The sequence below is a fragment of the Rhamphochromis longiceps genome, linkage group LG12 (genome assembly GCF_057381845.1).
Source record: "Rhamphochromis longiceps isolate RC_006_pf linkage group LG12, R_longiceps_female_GT1.1, whole genome shotgun sequence".
Taxonomy (NCBI): Eukaryota; Metazoa; Chordata; class Actinopteri; order Cichliformes; family Cichlidae; genus Rhamphochromis; species Rhamphochromis longiceps.
The window spans coordinates 15,968,013-15,991,575 of NC_140568.1; the positions used below are offsets into that span (position 1 = coordinate 15,968,013).

General features: G+C 39.8%; 1 protein-coding gene across 2 annotated transcripts in view; it reads left to right on the forward strand.

The window, feature by feature from the left end:
- The window catches only part of LOC146657093 (NMDA receptor synaptonuclear signaling and neuronal migration factor-like), a 71,014-nt gene extending 47,757 nt beyond the window's left edge, over positions 1 to 23,257 (forward strand). For both annotated transcript variants that reach the window (XM_085424914.1, XM_085424913.1), the window contains 2 exons: positions 12,651 to 12,726; positions 16,912 to 23,257. In XM_085424914.1, coding sequence (XP_085281040.1) covers positions 12,651 to 12,726; positions 16,912 to 17,009 — 174 coding nt within the window. In that variant the 3' untranslated portion in view covers positions 17,010 to 23,257. The remainder of the gene's footprint in view (positions 1 to 12,650; positions 12,727 to 16,911) is intronic.
- Positions 23,258 to 23,563: the final 306 nt, after the last annotated feature.

The following is a 23,563-nucleotide window of genomic DNA, read 5'->3' on the forward strand; positions in this document are numbered from 1 at the left end:
CGCATGGAGCATATGCACATGAAACGTGCTCACACACTAAAATATTCAGCAAACCCATCTCCACATGCCGATTACTGTGGCATTTGCTTACTGCAGTATTCTTTTGCCCCATGGTAGTAAAAACTCATAAAGGCAATTATTTCCTCACTGCACAAATATGAGCTGAAATGAACACTTACCTTAAATGATCTTAAATCTAGTGTTCAAAAACTGTGTGAAACTGTGATGGGAGTGGAACCAAGTAACTGCAGAAATTATAAAACTTATTATGGTGGCATATTATGGTGAAATTTATAAATAATTTCAAGTGCATTAAGACAATACACATATTGATGAATGATGATATTTTGTACATATTGCAAAAACAAAATGGACTTTTTACTTTTTACTTAAGCTTAATCATAACTTAATTAAAAACTAAATGGCAGCTTTATAGCAGTGACTCTGTGACACTGATGTTATTGCATATGACATTTGAAGGAGGTTACAGCTTCTCTATCTCTCCCCTGAGATATTTTGTATAGCATGCAGCTATTTTTCAACTCTTCAGTAAAATCATGAGTGACAAATGAGCCACTTGATTATGGTACTTCAACATTTCTTTTGTAAATCTGTTTCCATTTAACTGTGTCACACAGCCAAGAAGTTGAAAACCATACAGCTTTTTAAAATTTAAATTCCTACTTGTATTATTCTTGTATTATTCTCTAACAATGAGAAACAACACCGAGAAGTATCTTTGTGCAAGGTGGATAATGTTGAGCACTGCAAGAGCTACAAAGTGACCTCCAGCATGCCACTGGTGTGAATGCCTCTGACACTTCATGAGGGTGGTCTAAGGATCCAACATCCTTTAGTGAGTCCTGTGCTCACTGCCTGGCACCTTGGAGCCCGTGTGAAAGTGAGGAGGAGCCGGGAAAACGTTATGCCAGTAATGACATCATTCAGCATGACCAATATGGTAGTAGGTCAGTGACGGCCTGTAGAGGCATATCCACAGAGGGATGCACAGATCTCTGCAGGCAACAGCACCAACTGCTATTAGGTATCGGATCATACCTAATGGCAGGTAGGACCCATTGTCAGACCCTGCTGTAGTACAGTGGGTCCTGGGTTCCTCCTGGTACGTGACTGCCCAGCCTCATGTGGCAATAGTATGCAAGCAATTTCTGGAGGATGAAGGAATTAATTCCACTGACCCCCATGCTCACCTGATATAAATCCAACAGAACACCTATGGAACATTTTGTTTCTGTCCATCCGATGCTGCCAGGTTGCACTTTAGATTGTCCATGAGCTCAGTGATGCTCTTGTCCACATCTGGATGGAGATCCCTCAGGACACAAAATGCGGGTCCTACAAACTACCATTTTGAGTTGCTGCAGTGAAATGTAAGCAATTTCTCACTTTGATTTTTGGGGCGTCTTTGAGTTCAGCTCTCTGTAGGTTGACCATTTTATTTTCTATCAAGCGATGTGGCATCCTTTCAACCCATTTAACACATTTCCCAGTCCATATCGGTGTTTCTATCCAGCATGATGTTTTCCCCTTTGAGATCTGATGTGTTTTCTAAGTTTCAACAGTGTCGACATTTTGAGCCTCAGAGTCTTGAAGCATAAAGTGAAACCATCCTGAGTGGAGTTCTGTGAGCCTGCAAGCCATTAATCTCCATCCACTCTTGATTTATTTTATGGAAATCACAACAACATGTTAGCGCTAATTGGAAAGTAATGCATAATGCTTCAAAATGCAGCTTCTGACATATTTATTGGAATCATTGTTTAATTGTGTGTTGGATGTGTACCTTCTAGAACATCCAGCAGCGTACTATAACACTCCCTCTGACATTTGGCTTCTCATTCACGGTGATTCAGTTCAAAGACAAAGAGGGTGGGCTTGGCGTGCGGTGGCAAGGAAGGGCTTATTCGCTGCATTTAACAATTTTCCCCCTGCTGCTGCCTGTGTGTGCTCCTACAGGCTCAGCTGGAGAGCCACTATTAATAGACTGACTGACGGAGCTGAGCTGAGAAGATGCTCCACCCCACTCATCAGTCCTTATAGCTCTACTATTCTGTTATCAGCCATCTTATTTAAGGGTTTCCAAAGCCAATCCGTAGAGATCGTATTAATTCTCCTCCTTTAGGAAGATTTTAAAGAGTTAGATTTTACCTGAAATTCTGTTTTCATGTTACTTAACAGCTTACAAACCATACACAATGTCAGACAAATTATGTCATCACTTTACAACACCATACTTTAACTTAGAATTATAGAAAGAAAGCCAATCAGCTATGGCGAGTACATACATTGCAAGTGATAGGACAGCAAACAATAGTGTGCTAAAGAAGACATTATTTTTACTAATGGGCGATCACAGTATGGATCGATCTGCATGTTTGACAGAGTTTGGCCTCCATGACACAATTATCCCATTAATCCAGGCCTGGGAGTAGTACTAAGTATATAGGATAGGTTTGTGTCTCCTCCCAGTCTCACATTGGGGATTTGAGACTGGGAAATGAGTTAACCACTAAACCAGGGTGCCACTACATAAGCAATAGTACATGAAATTGCTTTTTTTTCACAACATAAGCCTGACCCACATAGTATTAAAGGGATTTTTTTTTCAGTTCAAACTGACCTTACCAAGCATCAATATGAAATGGGTTTATGGTGTTGACTGGTTGCCAAAACAAGCCTGACCCAGTGAGGTATAGACTCAACTGAAACACAACAAACATTAGCTACATTTAAAAAAAAATAAAAAAGAAGTCTGTTTTATATGTTTTCCAAAATAGGGTTAGAGTTAGGATTAATCCAACTCAATAAAAACAGGAGTTTTAGAACCATGAAATACTACGTAACTGCTGTTTTGTCACAAACCGTATGTTTTTAAAATTTTTAATTTGTTCAACTATGTTGGTCCGTGAGTCCTTTGGTACCGGACCGCGAAAGTTGAGGCTCAGGTGTGAAATGTATGGTTTTCAGGGTTTTTATCGGTTTTCAGCGTTATTTTGTCATCGTTTTTATCGTTAACTCAGTTTTCCTGGGTCTTTTCATGTGTGTTATGAATAAATCTTCTTTTTTCCGGTACCGGTACTAGTTTTATTTTGTTGTATTTATCCGCGACACCTTAAAGGCCGGTCCGTGAAAATATTGTCGGGCATAAACCGGTCTGTGGCGCAAAAAAGGTTGGAGTAAGGTATGGAAGAGAAGAGGGGGTCTGGCTGTGTTTTAATTGATCGATGGTGTAATTCTGGGTGCTTAACTGTAAAAGGGAAGCAGGTAGGAAGTAAGTCCTCTGAAGTAAGGACAATGAGCTTCTAGCTGTTAGCATGAGGGCATATTATCTACCGTGGGAGTTTACACATGTTACCGTTATAACGGTGTGTGTCCTCTCCTGTTATCCAAACTGTTACCAGCGGATTTCAAACACAGTATCTTCAGGCCCTTTTTCTGATCTCTGGGGATTTTAATCATCTCTCCCTGTCCTCCACTCTGCCCACCTTCACCCAATATGTAACCTGCCAAACCAGAGACAATAAAACACTAGACTTATTGTATGCCAACATCAGCTCATCACCTCTCCCTCCTCTGGGGCAATCACAACCTGATTCATCTCCAGCCTGTGTATAAACGCCTTGTACACAGAGAATCAGCTGTGTTGCGCACAGTGAAGAGTCTGAGGAGACTGAAGCTCTGAGGTACTGCTTCAGTTCTACTGTGTGGGAAGAGCTCTGTGCTCATCACAGAGAGGATATTGACAGCATAACAGACTAAATCACACAGGGGCATAACACTGTGCCCCTCTTGAAGTTACAGTGTTTTTCCGATAACAAGCCCTGAATTAACCCTGAAATCAACGCTTTCCTTAAGCAGAAGAAGAGAGACTTTAGGTCAGGAAATAAGGAGGAGCTGGGACTTGTGCTGAAGGAGCTGAGAAGGTGGACAACCAACTGCAGTAGAGCAACATCAGTGTAGTTTGGAAGAGGCTGAAAACAATTTCAAATCACAAACCAAACTCCCAGGCTCTAGGAGATTTAGGGTGGGTGAATGATCTGAAGAACTGGTTCAGCTCATTCACCCACCCACAGACACTTACCCCTCAGACCCAATCATCTCTGCTGCAAACCTCCCATCTTCAACGAGTGCCTGCTTTTCTTCCCATGACTATACACCTCTTAGCCATCACCCAGCCCCTCTGCTTCAGAATACTCCATCCCATAGCCCACCTCCCCCACCACCATCCTATCCCTTTCAACACAGGTGGGGAACGAGCAGCAAAATATCAGGGTGCTGTGCAGACCAACTGTATGGTACATGTTCAACATGAGCCTGAATCTGGGTAAAGTACCACAGCTGTGGACAACCTTCTGTGTGGTACCAGTGATGAGGACCACACAGCCAAAGGACCTCAGCAGCTATAGGCCGGTAGCACTCAGCTCGCATCTGATGAAGACCCTCGAGAGGCTGGTCCTCAAACATCTTAGTCCCCTGGTGAGGTCCATTGTAGTTCGCCTACCAGCCTACCATTGGAGTGGATGATGCCATATCATCTACCTCCTGCACCAAGGTCTGACCCACCTGGAGACGCGTGGAAGCACTGTGAAGATAATGTTCTTTAATTTCTCCAGTGCTTTTAACATCATTCAGCCTGGACATCTGAGGGACAAGCTAGAGCTGTCAGGAGTGGACCTCCATCTGTCACAGTGGATGCTGGACTACCTCACTGGCTGACCACAGTATATGAGGTCAAAGGGCTGGCCCTGCAGGGAACTGTGCTGGCATTGTTACTGTTCACCCTCTGCACTGCAGACTTCTCCATCAACTATCCAGGCTGCCATCTACACTACAAAAGTCCTCTGATAGTTCTGCCATAGTTGGCCTCATTACAGGTGAGGATGACTCAGAGTGCAGACAGTGGATTCAGGACTTTGTGGACTGGTGCCAGCGGAACCATTTCCTGATCAATGCAGGGAAAACCAAGGAGCTGGCAATGGATTTACGCAGGTGCAGAGCCACCACACCAACACCAGTGAACAGTGCCGTTTCGTACTGTACAGCCTCTTATTTCTTTTGTATGAATCTGTCACTTCGCTGCTGCAACATTTGAATTTACCAAAATGAGGGATGATAAAGGATATTTCTATTAAATTTTTTATTCTATTCTTTCTACTTGCACAAAGTATGTGATTCAACCAGTATGTGGGCTACTTGTGCTTGTGCTTGTGCTGTTGTTGGTTCTTCAGCCTTGCTGGGGAAAAGAGCAAAGGTTTTTGCTCCTGCTGGCTGATGGCTCCACCATCAGCCAGCAGGCCACAGCCAGGCTCCTCCATCAGCCAGCAGGCCACAGCCAGGCTCCACCATCAGCCAGCAGGCCACAGCCAGGCTCCACCATCAGCCAGCAGGCCACAGCCAGGATCCACCATCAGCCAGCAGGCCCAGCCAGGCTCCACTATCAGCCAGCAGGCCACAGCCAGGATCCACCATCAGCCAGCAGGCCACAGCCAGGCTCCACCATCAGCCAGCAGGCCACAGCCAGGCTCCACCATCAGCCAGCAGGCCACAGCCAGGCTCCACCATCAGCCAGCAGGCCACAGCCAGGATCCACCATCAGCCAGCAGGCCACAGCCAGGCTCCACCATCAGCCAGCAGGCCTAGCCAGGCGCCATCATCAGAAATTCCGCTTCCGGGTCCCTCGTGGTGGCCGCCTCGTGCTCTCGCTTCAGTATGCCACCCAAGAAAGGCCCAACACCAGAGGAGGTTGAGGACATTAAAACCTCCCTCGGAGCGCTGTGCGGAGACGTGGCCGCAGTCAGGGCGCAGCAGGAGCTGCTTCTGGGGCTTCTGGAGGAGGTAAAACAGCTACGCCTCCAAAATGCCGAGAAGGACAGACGGATCATGGATCTCGAGCGGCGGGTGGATGAGCTGGAGCAGTACACCCGTACGAACGACGTGGTCATCAGCGGTATTAAAATCAAGCCGCGCTCATACGCGCGCGCGGTGGCCGGGAACGTCGGGGAGCCCAGCGACGAGGAGACCCGCTCGGTGGAGCAACAGGTGGCGTCCTTCCTCCAAAGCAAGGGGATAGAGATGGACCTGGAGCACATAGAAGCATGTCACTCACTGCCCAGGAGGAGTGACAGACCGCCGGCCGTCATTATGAGATTTGTCAATCGGAAGAACAAGGTCGCACTGCTGAAACAAGGACGCAAACTGAAAGGCACGGACGTTTTCATTAATGAGCATCTGACACGAAAAAACGCAGATATCGCGAGGAAGGCAAGGCAACTGAAGAAGAACGGTAAAATACAACATACATGGGTAACAAACTGTAAGATTTTCATTAAGCTAAACGGGACACCAGAAGAGGCAAAAGTACTGATAGTGAGGAACATGGAGGATCTGGACAAGTATAACTGACACCAATGTATCAATTACACCAGGAAATGACATGGACACGTTGAAATCAATTCTTCAACAGAAAGTAATTGATCTAGATTGTGAATATAAGGAGCATAATATAATAGATCCAGAAATAGATTCTGAAAGTAACTTTCTCTCTACTTTTGTTAAAAATTTTAATTATTTCACTCAGGAACAATATGAAAAAGAAATTAACCTAGACGGGAAGCTCTCATTAATTCACTTTAACAGCAGAAGTATGTACTCTAATTTTGATTTCATTAAGGACTATTTACAACAATTTTCTCGCCCCTTTAGTGTTATAGCCATCACTGAAACTTGGTTCAATGTCGATAAAGGAATAGATTTTTGTTTGAATGGATATGATTTAAAATACATGAATAGATTAAATAAGGCGGGCGGCGGGGTTGCTATATATGTTCATAACTCTATAAACTATAATGTTGTAACAACTATGTCTATGGCTATTGATGGAATTTTGGAATGTTTGACTATTGAGATTATGAATGACAAAAAGAGAAATGTTATAATAAGTTGCATATATCGGACACCCAGTTCAAGTATTGACACTTTTAATGAATGGATAGAAAAAACGTTTGCTTCGGTGAACCAAAAATTACTATTTATCTGTGGTGATTTTAATATTGATTTGCTAAATCCAACAAGGTTAAAAGCCATTGATGACTTTACTGACACGATGTACAGCTTATCACTATATCCAACAATAACAAAGCCAAGCAGAATAACTTCACATAGCGCCACTATTATTGACAACATTTTTACTAATGTCATGGATTTCCAAATTAATAGTGGCCTGCTTGTCTGTGATATAACTGACCACTTACCAGTTTTTACTTTGTGTGACTGTGATTTAAAAAAAATAGATACCAAGATCATGATAGCAAAGCGAACAATAAATGAAGAAGCAATTCATGCCTTCAATTTCGATTTAGCACAACAAGATTGGAATTCGGTGTATGAAGAGTCAGATGTGGACAAGGCTTATGATAATTTCCTAGATATTTTTACTATGTGGTACAATAAACATTGTCCTGTAAACGAACACATGACAAAGAAAAAAAAAGATAAAAAGTCCTTGGCTCACAAAAGGAATTATTAATGCTTGCAAAAAGAAAAACAATCTGTATAAACAGTTCATCAAAGTAAAAACAAAAGAAGTGGAACAAAGATATAAAGCATATAGAAATAAATTGACTGATATTATAAGAACGAGCAAACAACTTTATTATAGAAGAAGATTATATGAAAATAAAAACAATATAAAAGGAACTTGGGATGTGTTAAACAACTTAATTAAACAAGGATCTTCTGGAACATCATATCCTGAATATTTTACTGATGCAAATGGTGAAAATCACAACATGAGTAATATTGTCAATGGGTTCAATAAATTCTTCATAAATGTTGGCCCTGAACTAGCAGCAGACATCCCGTGTCATAAAAATGAAAATATCAGTAATATAAAATCAAATCCCTTTTCACTGTTCCTCTCAGCTACAAATGAGCAAGAAGTAATAAATATCACATTAAAATGTAAAAGTAAGTCTTCAATGGATTATCATGACATAAATATGTCTGTAGTTAAACAGGTTATTCTGAATATTGCTAGTCCCTTAACATATATCTGTAATTTATCATTTCAGTCTGGTTGTTTTCCAAAAAAAATGAAAATTGCGAAAGTAATACCACTATATAAAAGTAATGACAAACACAGTTTTACCAATTATAGGCCTATTTCTCTACTGCCTCAATTCTCAAAAATTCTAGAAAAACTTTTTAATTCAAGATTAGAAAAATTCCCTGAAAAACATCAAATAATAAATGTTGGTCAGTATGGTTTCAGAACGCAAAGAACCACTTCAATGGCGATAATTGAGGCAGTAGAAGAAATTACTGATACACTGGATAAAAATAAATATGCAGTTGGTATTTTTGTTGATCTCAAAAAGGCCTTCGACACAATCAATCACTCAATATTATTGGATAAATTGGAAAGATATGGTATTCGAGGGAAAGCTGGTAACTGGTTAAAAAGTTACCTAACGGGTCGGGAACAATATGTTAGCATAGGGCATTACCATTCAGAGAAACTTGGTATTGTGTTCCCCAAGGGTCAGTGTTGGGACCAAAACTTTTCAATGTATACATAAATGATATTTTTGATGTTTCTCAAGTACTTAAACTCATACTGTTCGCAGATGACACCAACATATTTTTCAGTAGCGATGATTATACTGATCTTGTAATGACCGTAAACAGGGAGCTAAAATTAATAAAAAAATGGATGGACATAAATAAATTATCATTAAATATAAATAAAACTAAAGCAATGTTTTTTGGTAATTTAAAATATAATGTAGAATTACCAATTATCATTGAAGGTGTACCAATTGATAATGTGAGTGAAAACAAATTTTTGGGAGTCGTAATTGATAATAAAATTTCATGGAAACCCCACGTCAGACACATAAAAACCAAAATTTCCAGAAGCCTCGCAGTTTTGAACAAAGTGAAACAATTCCTTGATAAAGATGCACTTCGTACTCTGTACTGTACCCTGGTTCTTCCATATCTTACATATTGTGTGGAAGTGTGGGGAAACACATATAAAAATACAACTAATCCATTAGTCACAGTACAGAAACGAGCACTGCGTATTATTCACAAGGCTGGTTATCTAGATCATACTCACAAATTCTTTCTTCAGGCAAAGTTACTTAAATTCCAGGATCTGGTTAATTACAATACATCCATAATTTTGTATAAAGCTTTTACTAAACTTTTACCGGCAAATTTACAAACTAGATTTTAAATTCGAGAAAAGGTTTATAATGTGAGAGGCTTTGGAGAATTCAAATTACCCAGAACTCGAACAACCCGTAAAGGTTTTTGTGTGTCTGTATGTGGTGTGAAAATCTGGAACAGTCTGAGTTTACAATTGAAACAATGCAAAAATATTCATAGATATAAATTTCTCTACAAACAGTTGGTCTGGTCACAGTATACTCAATGATGCTTTTAGTGTGCTCTGTAATGTCTGTTCTCTTACCATTGCTGGTATGGATTCCAAAAAAAAAAAAAAAGTGTGCGTATGTATGTACATATATGTACATGTGTGTGTAGATATATATGTATGTATATGTATGTGTGTTTGTTACTTGTAGTTATTACTGCCTGTTACCTGTGGTAATGCAATTTATAATTTATATATTCTGTATTCAGTTATGAAGGCTCTAATTGTTGTTTGCGAGCTGCCGTTTAGATGCTTGTATGTGCCCGGGGCTGTTGATGGGTCTGTATGCAATGATGGGCGTAGCTGCGGGAAGTTTGTTTTTTTTGTTGATGAGTGAGTATAGGGGTGGGATTTAATAAGTTTTCTTCGTCCCACTCCTTTTTCAGGCAATTTTTGTTTTTTGTTTTGTGCATTTTATGTTCAATATAGGTATTTGTTGTGCCTGAAAATGAACAAATAAATGAAATGAAATGAAATGAATGAAAAAAATAACAAAGAGCTGAAGTGAAACAAAGTGGTAAAAAACAATGAAAAGTGTTCACTGCAACTTCTGGCTGTATGTTTCATGCTTTGTTTTTGAAGGTTTTCTCACGTTCTCTGTGAACTCTGCTGTTCACCAGGAGCGGGATACCTTCCTTCCCAATTTGACAGACACATAGGTCCTCTACTGCTAATGTGTATGCAGACAGACACATTTGCTGAACCATAAATTACGATTCAGTCTGCACCATTTCTCAGATCTGCTCCTTTGGCCTGAAGCCCACCTAATTTGGCTGCTCTGCTCTGGGTTTCACTCCTTTATTTGTTTGCATTAGTACTCCACACTCTTGGCTCTCAGACTTTCAGAATTTCTGTACATCTACAACATCATCATTGGTCTCTAATCAGTATACTGTGTTGCATTATTACCAGACAGACCTATCACTGTTCTTGAGTTTTTCATCACAAACGTTTAACACAACTTCATCTCAGCTTGGATAGTAGTTTGTAACTGGTCTGTCAAATAGAGTCGTATTTTGATAACAGTTTTATAGACTTATTGATCTTATAGCAATTGAGACTATAAGCAAGATTTAACAGCGTCGTACAAGCAAATTATTTAGTCATGGACTGTTTAGCATTTCCTGTTTACCAAACATGCATGTCTCTGGACTGTGGAAAGAAGCAACAATACTTGGATTAAAACCAAAGAGACTTTGGTCTTTAGATTCCTTGTCTTTTTTATAGTACTTAGAATAGAATAGAATAGAATAGAATAGAATAGAATAATCCTTTAATTGTCCCACAAGGGGAAATTTGGTTGTAACAGCAGCCAAAAAGACACATATACAAACAAACAGTACACAGGACACGGAACAGAAACATACACAATTTCTCTTACATATTTACATTAAGGACAGTGGTTACTATATACAGAGAGTACTGTACAGTTATTAAATTAAATAAAAATAACTACAGATAAGAGGCAAAGCAGGTTGTAGTGCGAATCGGTTAATTAACTTATTGCAGTTACAGCGCAGATGTAAACATCTATGTTTGTTGGGAGCAGTTCTGATTGTACAGTCTGACAGCTGCAGGGAGGAAGGACCTGCGGAAACACTCCTTCATGCATCTAGGATGCAGCAGTCTGTCACTGAAGGAGCTCTGCAGTTCAGCAATATTTACATGCATGGTTAGTATCTTTGATTGTATTCATAGTAGGCACAGGTTATTCCCACTCCAGTAAGGAGAGATCATTTATAATCTAGCGCATAGGTGACAAACTCTGGCCCGCGGGCCAAATTTGGCCCGCAGCCTACTTACATTTGGCCCGCGAAGCCATACCAAATTACTATCAGAGCTGGCCTACTGGTATTATACAGCTAATATATATATTGTTTAGTATTAAGCTTTGCTTGTTCCATATTCAGTTTTTCAGCAAAACGTGTTTGAGTCCATAAGAAAAGATTCATTCTTATATCTGGAGAAATAAAAATATTTAAATAAATAGTAACGTTAGCCCGTGGCTTTGTTCCAGTTTTGAATTTTGGCCCACTGTGTATTTGAGTTTGACACCCCTGATCTAGCTGCTCATCAGACTACAATGAAACTACACAGAAGAGCTGAGTCCAATAATAGTAAGAAGTAGGGCATGACCCACTGATGTTGACTTGGATAAGAATCTCTGTCTGGTTAGAATGATGTTGAGATTGACACGAGGTGGGTCACATAAATGAGAGTCTGGAAGGTAGGATGACACAAGTACTGAGATGTAAAGCAAGTGGAATAGAGACTAACTCGAGAAAATGACTGGGCCTAAGTAATGACGACTGTATTGAGTTTGACATTGTGGGAAAGCAGGAGTGTTGTGAAGAACAGAATGGAAGAATTAGTGATTACAGATCTTTCCTATTAACCTTACACATGAGCTTTTTTCTATCACACACATCATGGTGATGCATTAAAAACTGAAAACAAGCACATTATACTTGAGTAGTGCTTATTTAAGCTGCACAGTACTTCAGTTAATTGACTCAAAAGGAAGAAAATGGCAACTAATAAAAAAAATTCAAAATACATAATTTCATTAAAAAATATATAAACAAATTAATTTGATAACTGTCTGTGTAGGTTCTCAGTCATTCAGGTCATGGTGATCTTAGGAGCTTGGAAAGAAAAATCATCTGGACGTTTCACCTCTCATCCAAGAAGCTTCTATAGTTTTAAAACCAATTGATGGCGAGTCCCAGGTATTTAAGTCCTACTGGGAGTTTTCCCTTATCAGGCTTGTTGACCCACTATTGATCATGTACCACATCACATGAGCCAAGGTATATGAAAAAGTGTGTGGGTCACTATCAGCAGAGGTTTGGGGTGAAACCATTGTGAGACCTTGCCCCACCCTATCATGTGACTTAGTTAAGTCACATGATAGGCTTGTACCAAAAGGTCTGGCTCAGCATTCAAAAGCAGCTACAGTGAGTTTAAGTGGGTTTGTCTTCACTACAGCTACTGTGCTGCAAGTGGCACATTGACCTTTTTTGCATACACCCGGCTGAACAGAAGTGCTGCAGGGTCTGCTCCAGCTCTCTGCACACAGTGCTATCTACCGCATTACCACTGCTTTGTTTGTTTTCATCTCACAATGCTGGTGGCATTTGGAACAGAGCGTTCTCTCTGTCTCTAACTCTTTCTCCTTTCTTCCCTGCAGCTTATTCAGACTCTGAAGAGGTTGATGAGACCCACCTCCGTTGAATTTAAGTCTCCACTAGAGCTGTCAGCACAGGGTGAGAGTAAAACATGCTCATCTGTAAACGGTTTCATTTAAGCTCTGGTAATAACTTTTTGCTGCAGATAACCCACTGATTCGACCTGTGATGCAGAACCACAACGTGCACACACACTAAAAAAACACATGTACAGTGTTTGTATTGATTTAATGCTACCATCCTCAGTGGTACTCTTTCTGAATGTTAATAGTGGGTATTAGTCAATGCCAGGAAGCTGCTTAGCTATAAAGAAAGCTTGTTAGGGAATATGAGCAAACACAGACTTGCAAACTCTTCTGAGCTTTTAACAGATACCTCATCAATCATTTTCCTGACATCTATGGATGCCACGCTAATTATTTTCCTATTAAAACATAATTATCCCAGCTGTGCTTTTTCCCATCCTCCGCTGACCCACCACACTCTGCTCCATCACCACTTTTGTCTCTTTTTCTCCACATACATAGAAAATGCAGCAGTGTGATAAAGCATGAAGCACTTGCTGTCGAAAGAAAAAAATTGACAAGATAATCCAGCAAGCCAAAGATCATCTCTGGAACCTGATGACAGCCAGAAGATGAAACTTGGCATCCACGTTGGAGTTTATTATACACATTTTAAGGTCAACGTATGCAGTGTAGATTGCATTCTGCATATTGAATAGTTGGCTAAGTGCACATATATTGCCTTGAGCACAGTGAAGCACTCATGCTTTCTAGGTCATTGATGAAAAAATATGAATTCCATAAATGGTAAATGGCCTGTATTTGCATAGCACTTTACTTAGTCCCTATGGACCCCAAAGCGCTTTACGCTACATTCAGTCATCCAACCATTCACACACTGGTGATGGCAAGCTACTTTGTAGCCACAGCTGCCCTGGGGCACACTGACAGAGGCGAGGCTGCCGGACACTGGCGCCACCGGGCCCTCTAACCACCACCAGTAGGCAACAGGTGAAGTGTCTTGCCCAGGACACAACAACCGAGACTGTGAGAGCCAGGGCGCAAACCGGCAACCTTCCGATTTCAAGACGAACTGCCATGTCTTGAACCACGATCGCCCCGTAAAATAAAAACATGAATATAAAATCCCTGTATATGAGGGGAGCGATTTTATCCTCTGAGAAAAGAACGTCTTATCCATTTTACTTTCAAGAGGTCAACAGCAACTAGAGGCAACTGGTGACTCAAAAAATGGAAGAGAGGAAGAAAACCAACCTGCGGCACCATGTTCCTTACAATAGCTGCTTAAGCTTTACTTTTTGTGACTAGTAGACAGTATATAGTCAGCTTTGGTCCTTGTTATGCCGTTTATTTGTTTATTCCAACCAGTCATTTTATGTAATATATTGATCTCCCACTGTTTCTCATAAAAAACCTCATTGCACTCAGCTTTCACTTTCTATGAGCCATCAAATGTTGGGGGTAGAGTTTGGGTTAAGTTCGTGTCCAACCCTTTTATATAATTTTCACCTATTTGGATTACCCATATAATAAGGTTTATGACAAATAGACTGTAATGTAAAAGCAATGTATCGATCTTTCACTGAAAGGTAACGTCTAGTTTCTGAAAAACTGCCTTTTAGCATGTGATTAAATAAAAACCCAACCCTAAAGCTACTCCTAACCTTAGACTGTTTGCTAGTGACCTGGTGGATGTTAAAAGGCTGAAATATGAATGCATTCCCTTTAACTTCAAAGCACTGTTCAACTGAAAGAAAAATCAAAGTATTTAACCACATAGTCAGACCTGCAAGCAGCCAATCCAGTTCTGTGACTTATCTCCAAGTGCAGATAAGAGAATTCAACATGCTGAGTGCACTATCGACATATCAAAGGCTCATTAAAATTTTTGATTTTGCACCATGTAAAAAATGCCTCCTCCTCATCAATGCTTCATCTTTCTAACAATAACAGCAGCAACAGCAGTGAGAGTCACGACATCAGCCTGAGCTGCTGTTGTTAGCTTTGCCAGTCAAACACACATACACACTCCCAACAGCTGCTGAGAACCACGAAGCAGGACCAAAAAAGCATGTTTCTTCAGTGATGTGGAAACTCTTCAGTTTTACAAAGTCTGACATCAAACACCAACTTATCCTGTGTAAAGTTGTTAAACCTCAGTTTGAACTAACAGTAGCAGCACAACACATCTGTTCCAACATCTAAGACTACAGTACCAGTGAAATGACAGTAACGTGTTTCGTACCTTTTCATTTCCCCTCTGGTCTGATTTTTTTTTTTTTTTTTTTTTTACATTTTCTAAATAATAATTAATATTTTTTCTAGCTGGACTTGAAACTGATATTTCCGTAAGCATTAAAATAGTCCTTCAACTCCATTTGGTTGTAATATTACTGGAACAGTGACAGATTATACCACCACACACAGCCAATGGCCCCAACTCTGACCCATATTTTGCTTCTTCCATAATCACAGTGATTTCAGCTAATTACATGGCGTGTCCGTTGTTCATACTTTCACATTCATTAGGCATGTTTTCATCTACCTTTATGTGCACAACACTGTGTGGATAATCTGAGCGTAAGATAAATCACCTTTTTGAACAAATTTTGGGAAAAAACATTCATCCTATTATGAAAGTTTACCTCAGATTCCATATATGTTAAACTGGCGGTGGCACTCCGTTGCAAAGTGAGTTGAAGATCCAATGCAGCCATGTGCAGGTTAATCTCAACAAGAAATTTAGACTGGGATTGGATTCTGACTGGATGAGCCATCAGCTGATGTGTGCTTATGTTGAGAGTTGCCTGAATTGCTACTAAATATCTAGACCTACAAAAACTAACATCCAAATTCAGTCATCATAAATTTCACTAATTTCATGTAGGTCTTTCTCTGACCTGTCAAAGCATGGATACAGGACTTCTGTAGGGGTTCTGTGGTATCTGGCACTGGGACTTTGGTAGCAGATGCTCTGCATCCTGGGGGTTGCATGTTGACGCTTGTTGTGGCACATTCTATAGATGCCTGATTGGTTTGGGATGTGGGGAGTTTGCCATGCTCCCTGAACCTTTGAAAAAAAGTTCTAAATAGTTTTTCATCAACTCTCTGGGTGAAGAGGGGAAGTTAGCTACTGCTAGGGTGTGTCTGATATGCCCGTTGGTGGTGTTTCTGCATCATCATAATAATGTTGGTCCAGGATCAACATTGCAATTGATCAGTCATTTGTTTGCAATATGGGGAAAAAAAAAACACATGCCCTGTTTATATAAAACTTTCTTCTGGAACACATTTCAGGTGTTTTCTTCATTCATTTATACAGTATAGTAAATATTTAGATTTAGATTGCTCATGATGTTTGCTAGTGACAGTTTTTAATAGGATTAGCTAATTTCATTCCTAATGCTTCCTAATTGTTCAGGCCACGTGAGTGGTCAGTTGCATTGTTGATCCTGGACCAAAGATATTATGATGACGGGGACATTAGATTGTGCGCTGCCCCTCAAGCCTTTGTTGGCATTCAAAAGGTGGAGGGTGGGGGTGGTGACTCAGTCTGCAGTAGTGTTTAGGTGGGTGGTATGCTTCAAAGAAACATGGTTTCAGTCACACCAATAAAGATGAGACTGAGCCAAATATTGAAAGCTGAAAGCACGCAACCCATATATTTTCTACATATACAAACACAATGTAACTCATCTTCAGTTATATGGTATGGAATTACTGTCACACAAGCCTAAAGATTGCCTTATATTCAGGCCAGTATGGCCAAGATAAATGTGAGTCAGGTAAAACCACCCAGCAAATGATGCCTCCAAAACATTTTTAAGAGTTAAGAGTAATTTGCTATTTACACACTCTGCATTTTCTAAGCATGCTTAATCTCTCTTTGGATGGATGCCAACAGCTGCACAGGTCAGGCCAGATAAACTGAAACACCTGAACACAAATGCACTCTTCGTGATGTGCTCATTATTTGAGGTGAATGACCTGCAGTGTGCACAAAAACACTTGTGTGGTCCCCAGAGTAACAAATAATGTAGCAGGCAAAGGATGATGTAACATACCTGAATTGTAGGGGTGATGCTGGATGAGTTCGGGTGATTTTGCCAGTATAGTGTGTGTGTGTGTGTGTGTGTGTGTGTGTGTGTGTGTGTGTGTGTGTGTGTGTGTGTGTGTGTGTGTGTGTGTGTGTGTGTGTTTCTAACCAAGGCTTCTTTTTGTTTTCCTCTGGCTGCAGGCAAAGAGATGATCGAAATGTATTTTGACTTCCGCTTGTTTCGCCTGTGGAAAAGCCGCCAGCACTCCAAGCTACTGGACTACGACGACCTCTTGTGACACCACCCAATGTTCTGTTGGCTTGTCGGCCAGTTATTGCGAATCTGAGCCTACCTTTGTATGGCGTCAAGGCATTTGGTTGAAGTGGGGGGGCTCCTCTCCTCTCCAGAGAGGTTCCTAGACCGGCTCTGTGTGCTCAGCTAGAAGCTGGAGCAGCAGTGGAGGCAGCAGCAGTTGGGTCTGTTTTTGTAAGCCCTTCTGAAGCGACGGGGTGTGGCCCTGTAGATTCAGCCGGCGGTGTGCTTTCTCACCTGCACCTATTTTCACTTTCTGCCTCTGCCTAACCCTAGAAAAGAGAAAGAAGGGGGACAAGAGTGAGTTGGAGAAGCAAGTGACTCATCATCCTAGCCTAAATGTGTCAGAAACGCCAACTACACTTAGATTTCTGAGTTCAGAGAGACTATTAGATACAAGAGTGACAGTGGAGAATCTCTGTCTGAGATTTGAGGATGTTTTTTTCTTGTCCCACCTTTAGCCAACCTATCTACTCTTGTTAGGAGGCTTATAAGTATGGATTTATAAGTTATTTACAAAGGAATTAGAGCTTATATGTAAATAAACAAGTGCTTGCTAGAGCATTAGAGAATACATTTTCAGCATCTCTCGCCATGCTGTCATGTGATAATCTGGACATGTGATTAGTCTTATTAAGAATTAGAGTTGTCTATTTACTGCAGTCTTTTTTTTAAACCTTCATATAAATGTAATAGTGTTTCTTACAGACTGTTGTAATAACTCAGGTCAAATTCTTTTGTTTTCTACTAAGAATTGTACTCACCTGTACAACATACTGTAGATCAGAATCAAAGGCCTTCATACTCCACACAGAGTCATCTTCAGTGGAACATCAGGGATGAGCGGAGCTTTTCTCCATTTTCATCTCGCCTTTTGAGTCAGCTGTAGCCAAACAGACAGATGCATCCATGCATATTTTTCATAACATTACAGCATTGTGTTTTAGCCCACTGAGCCACTGCTAGCTGATTTTTCTTGAGCTATTGGTTCGTGGGCTCAAAGCCTTTTGCAGTGTTTGTATTGCACATGTGCATTCAAACCCTTCTTGCATAGCTAGCCTCTAAAGAGGTTTCAGTTGGAGGCTGACATCAGACTCTTTACAGTGAGTGTAATATAGTGCATATTTAGTTCATTCCAACAGTTTTTCACATTTTTGGAGAACTTTCATTCTTTATTTAGCTTGGACATCCAGTGGAGTGGTAGGGGCGATGCGATCCTTTGACTTATTTTTGTTTCCCCTCACCACCAGCTTGTTGTTTCCATCTCAACATACTCTTAATCTTAATCATATAACAGCAACAATGTGTCCCAAACGCTGTCTTTGCCATGCTTATTTCCAGCATTACAGTCCACTGTAAAATGTTTTGCTGTAGCAAGATTTTAAAGATGCACAGGTGTGATTTTGTGTTTTGCAGTTGGGGCGTTTCAGTCAGACTGACAAATGGTTCAAGCTGAGGCAGCAGAGGCTGAGATAGCTTCATCTTCATTCTTCTTGTTCCATTCGCAAGATCCTACATTTCCCACAATGCAACATGGCTGCTTTTTTTCTTGAGCTCCTCTTGGAATGACAAATGTCTGAATTCTAAATTTAAACTTTGTGTGACACAAAGTTTTGCGGTACTGTTTTTCCTTTTCTTTCTTTCAAAAAAATGTGTCATCCAAGCTAAATGACATCATCTGTAGGAATATTAAGCTCCACTCAGGGGCTTAGTGTTGTGTAGATCAACAAATACAATAATGCCATATAGCTGATCATTGCACACTTAGTTTACAATAATAATAAAAGTTTTGGGGGACTGTGCTGTTTAGAAATACATGTACTGGTATTGAATATGAGTATTGAATATGAGTAAAAATGGACAGGATGAGTGATATTTACATTGTCTCATCTCAAACTTGTGCTGATGTGGTCATGTCCTCTGTTATATAATAACTTTTTCCTCCCTTCTGCACCCTCAGACCAAAGCACTCTTTCTTATCTGCAGCGCAAGCTGAGAAAAAGCGCTTTGTTTCTTGTTTCTTCTGTGCAGTTTGCTCGCAGAATGAAAATTAGTGTTTGGATTTGGGATGAGTTGTGATATTTTTAAAGTAACACAAGGTGTGTTGTTCATGATATGTTTACTAGTCTCTTATACTGTGTCCTGTCTGCATTGTAAACATAGTTCACTGCTTATTTTTCCACAAATTCCAAGCTTTGTTGCAGCTTCTTGGGCCATCCACGTCAGCTGACCTGGAATTAGTTTTCATGAAGCAGTCTTGATAGGTAGAAATTACAAAAGACCTCTGAAATCTATTTTATGTACTACATTTAACTACCAAACAGCTTAAAATATGTCCCTCTTGTTTAACTGTTATTGCGAGAGTTTTTGTGTTCATGGGACCGAAATCTCAAATTTAGAATAGTGGGTCATAATTATGAGTGGTATTGTATAAGCTGCAGAGATAAGGTCTCTTACATGTTTGATTGAATGCAATCTTCTTCCACATATACCTGTTACCATGACATTTGCTATGTTTGCTGTGTCTTAAATCACATACTTCTATATTTAAACTCATTAATTTGAGTTCGACATTGTGTTCAATATCAAGTACTGCTCCACAAAGTGCTGCTTGAGTACCTAGAAATGTGGAACATTTCTCAAGCTCAAGGGTCACTGTTAGCTAGCAGATAGACTGCTAGCTAACTGGTAGTCCTTCCATAAGAGATTTTTATTTATTTATTTTTTGTTAAGGGTAGATTTTTTTTTCTTCAGGCACTGAAACTAGCTTTGTTAAATTGTTTTGCATATTGCAAATGCCATTAATGGTGAGTGCATGACTGGTCAGCTCTGATTTGAAACAAGCCTATCTGGTAAATCCATTTACTAAACAAGTAGCTATATAGTGTACATAAAGCACTAAATGAAAAAGTATTTGAATTGAGACACACTGTACTTAAACAGGCAGGGATACAATGCTGCTACATACTATTTTATTCCACGAAGCATGTATCACCCAATCTCTGTCACAAGCATTGTGATAATTTGGTGTAATCAAAGGAAAAACGAAGACCTTTCTAGTTCCATGGCTGCTCCTGGTTTGCACCATTAAGTCACGCAGCATACTGTCTCACATGGCATCTGGGTCTTCGAATTACCTCAAATGCAGAGAGAACCATATTTGTTAGGGAATATTTAATGGTATTTTCTCTACTGCTACCTTTTTAATTTTCATAAATGTTATGCTCAGTAGAAAATATTGTACATTTTCATTGTACAGTTTGTGTTTTCTTTTTTTGTTTGGTGTTGGTGGATTACGTGTAAGGACTTCATTATACTTTCCATGTGAGTGAGTCTATTAGGCTCAGGTTGGGTCTAAATGATTTTGGTCATGAGACAGTGAGCCAGTCTATGCAGATGTCTGCATGGCATCCCTCTCCTCCTTTGTTATTCAATCAGCCTTTGATTGTGTTTGCTGATCAAACCGCCAACTGTTACTTCAAACAGGGAGCCGCTGTTCAGTATTTAAATTGTAGTAGTATTTTACAGCCGTTGTGTACAGTCTGGCTAGTTTTGCCTGTTCACCTTGTTTACATTAACGTCAAAGTTAGTTGAGGTTGGTGTAAGTTAGTGTAACTCTCAGGCAATTATACAACTTTCAATGTTTCTTTTCCCTTTGTTCAGGCTTTATGAGCGTTTTGGACTAATCATGTGAGGTCGTGCCTGTCCTTTGTGCCCAGTGATCTCTTTGCTTAAAGGTGGTTCTGATCTTAAAAATCATTGTACATTCATGACTTTCCTTCATGAAGATATGTATTTGTTTAAAGATCAAATACTTTCCCAGTTTGTATTCTGTAGCAGTAATCAGTGTAAGAATATTTCTGTATTGGTATTTCAATTTGTATATTTGTATGTACAAGAGCATTGTTGGAGGTACTGTACAAGATACCTTTGGATTTTAATGACTGTCTTACAATTCTGTGGACAGAAACAGACACTGCAGTGCGTGCAGTGTGCTCGCTGCTCGGCTTCTTTATATTCTGCAGCGGTTATCGCAGCCCCAGTTCTGCTCATATGACCCTCTTCTTTCTCCTCTGCTGCGAGTTTAAATAAAGGCCAAAGCCCAGAGCGTAATTACACACCTCTGTTCGACACTTGTAACCACATCTTAAGTCGAGGTGTTTAATCGTGCTCTTATACTAAAAACTGGCACAAGTTTGATGGATTTCTAATGAGTTTTCTGATAACAAAGACAACAGAGACTTTACTGGAGATTCATTATCTGCTGTCAAGCCCACAACATTTTCCCCATGGCTCTGATCAGATAAAACACTTAGCTCTCCTGCTGGAACATAACGCATCAGTGCTAACATTGAGGAAGAGCCCGAGCAGTGTAAAACAACTCGCAGACTTTGTAGACTAGAGCGGTTTTGAGTCACATTCCCATGGCAAAGTCAGTTATGTGGGACATCAGAGATAATAGATCAGATCTTTGAATATTACCAGTGAAACACCAAACAGAATTTTACAATGCTGCTACAAAAATCTTTTACATGAAACAATTAGGCTGATTGGTTTGAACTTACTAAGACGAGTTGAGCAAAGATTTTTTTTTTTTTAAAGATCTTTGTTCCAAAAACTTGCACTGTACTGAAAAATGATAGTTAAAGTATATTATGTCATTTTGAGAAATATTCAAATAATAACCTTTGCTTTGAGGATAATTGCTTTAAGAAGCAGAGTGACTCTTCCATTAAGTAAATTGGGTCAAAAAGGTTAGACTACATGAGTTATTCTGCTGCTTGCCAGAATCGCAGGTTAGACATTTCTGGCATTTTTAGTGCTTAAAAATATGAAAGTTTACGCAGTGACTACATATCAACCACAGTTATCTTGAACTGGCCATTGTTACATACACAGACTACGAAAACTCCAGTATCACAGAATCACACAATGAAAGTCAATAATTATGCTTTGTGATTGGAGTAGTAATTGCCTTTAATTTTTTATGAAATGAAGGCGTAATCAATTTTCTTTCTCAGTTGTCCCCTTTCACTTTTGTTTGTCCCTTTCATTTAAATATGATCAGCAAGTGGAGAAACCCCTAACCAAGGTCACATGAAATACTTCTGAAGATAATACTTTATCTAATGGGAGAAATTTTGTTTCCAAATATCTAAAATCACCGGGAGAAGCTTCAGTGTCAGGTATCTATAGGCTACTGGGTTTGTTACTACAGTATCCTCCCAATTCAGAAACAAAGCATACATTATTTCATTAACAATGTTATTGATCAGCAATATTGACCAGTGTCGCTTTAAGATAAAAAGTAAACACCTGTACATATTGGCAGTGGAGAAAGCAGGAAACATCATATTTTTTAAAGGAGTTGAGCAGCGACTGCCTTGGCAAACTTCGGTTTGGGAAGCTTTGACAAAACTCTGGCATTAAAACATGACTCATGTCTGGGACGTTAAGCCTCTTCTAATAAGGTCAGGTATTCATATACGTGCAGATGTATTTCAGGGGGAAATGACCACACGCAGTTTGACTTCTCGTGATGGTTCACCGAAGCAGCCATTTCCATTTCTTGAGAGGATAATTACATAAATCAAGAGTTTGAGCTTTGCCTCCTCTCTTGTTATTTTCCACGTGAAACTGTGTGTCATATTGACAATTGCAAAGATCGCTCAAATTATTATTAAGCATTGTTGTGCCCTCCCTCCTGCTTTGTTCCAGTTTCAGTGAAGATTTCCAAGGCTCAGTTGGGAATGAGTGTGATGAGGATGATGAATTGACACTGCTTTGATTGCCCTGACATCTCCAGTTGGGCTGTGATTGTATTTCTGGAAGTTTTGAAAATAATATGTCTATGTAATGTCTGTGTCATTTTGGATCAACTTCTAAATAATTTAACTGAGCATTACATTTTGGAATAGATTTTTTAGTCCAACACAGTAGAGTGTGAGATTTATAAATGTTACAGTGAGCTTCATCCATGGTATGATAGCAATTAACATTACTGCATATAGTGATTTTGATACTAGCATAAGTTAAAACTATTATCTGGGTAGCTTTCCTGAGCTTTGGGGTTTCTTCCTTAGAATAGACATTAGAGAATGCTTCTTATTTCAAGGGCAATGTGTTGTATCTGAACTAATAGCAAGGAAATGTTTTTGCATTGCACAATGTTGGTAATAACCTGTGAGAAAAAGTATTGTTTCTACAGCATTTCCTCCCCCAAGTAAACTATAGTTAAACACAGCTTGTGTCTTTGTCTTATCATTGATTCAGTGGTGTCATTTTGGCCCCCAGGAAGTTTTACCTGGTTTACATTTCGTGTCGCTTCATAAGTAAAAAGATCCTCTCATGCTAAAAATGCAGGTTGGGTTGTGATGCCACAGTGCACTTTGGGATAAAAGTCCCCATCTTATTAAACTTTCTCTTTGTGTGCAGAATGCATGAAATTTTCTTCTGAGCACTCATGCAGTGAAATAGCCACATTAACATATTTAGCATAAAATTGTGCAAACATGTATCAGTTACAGAGTGTTGCTAAGG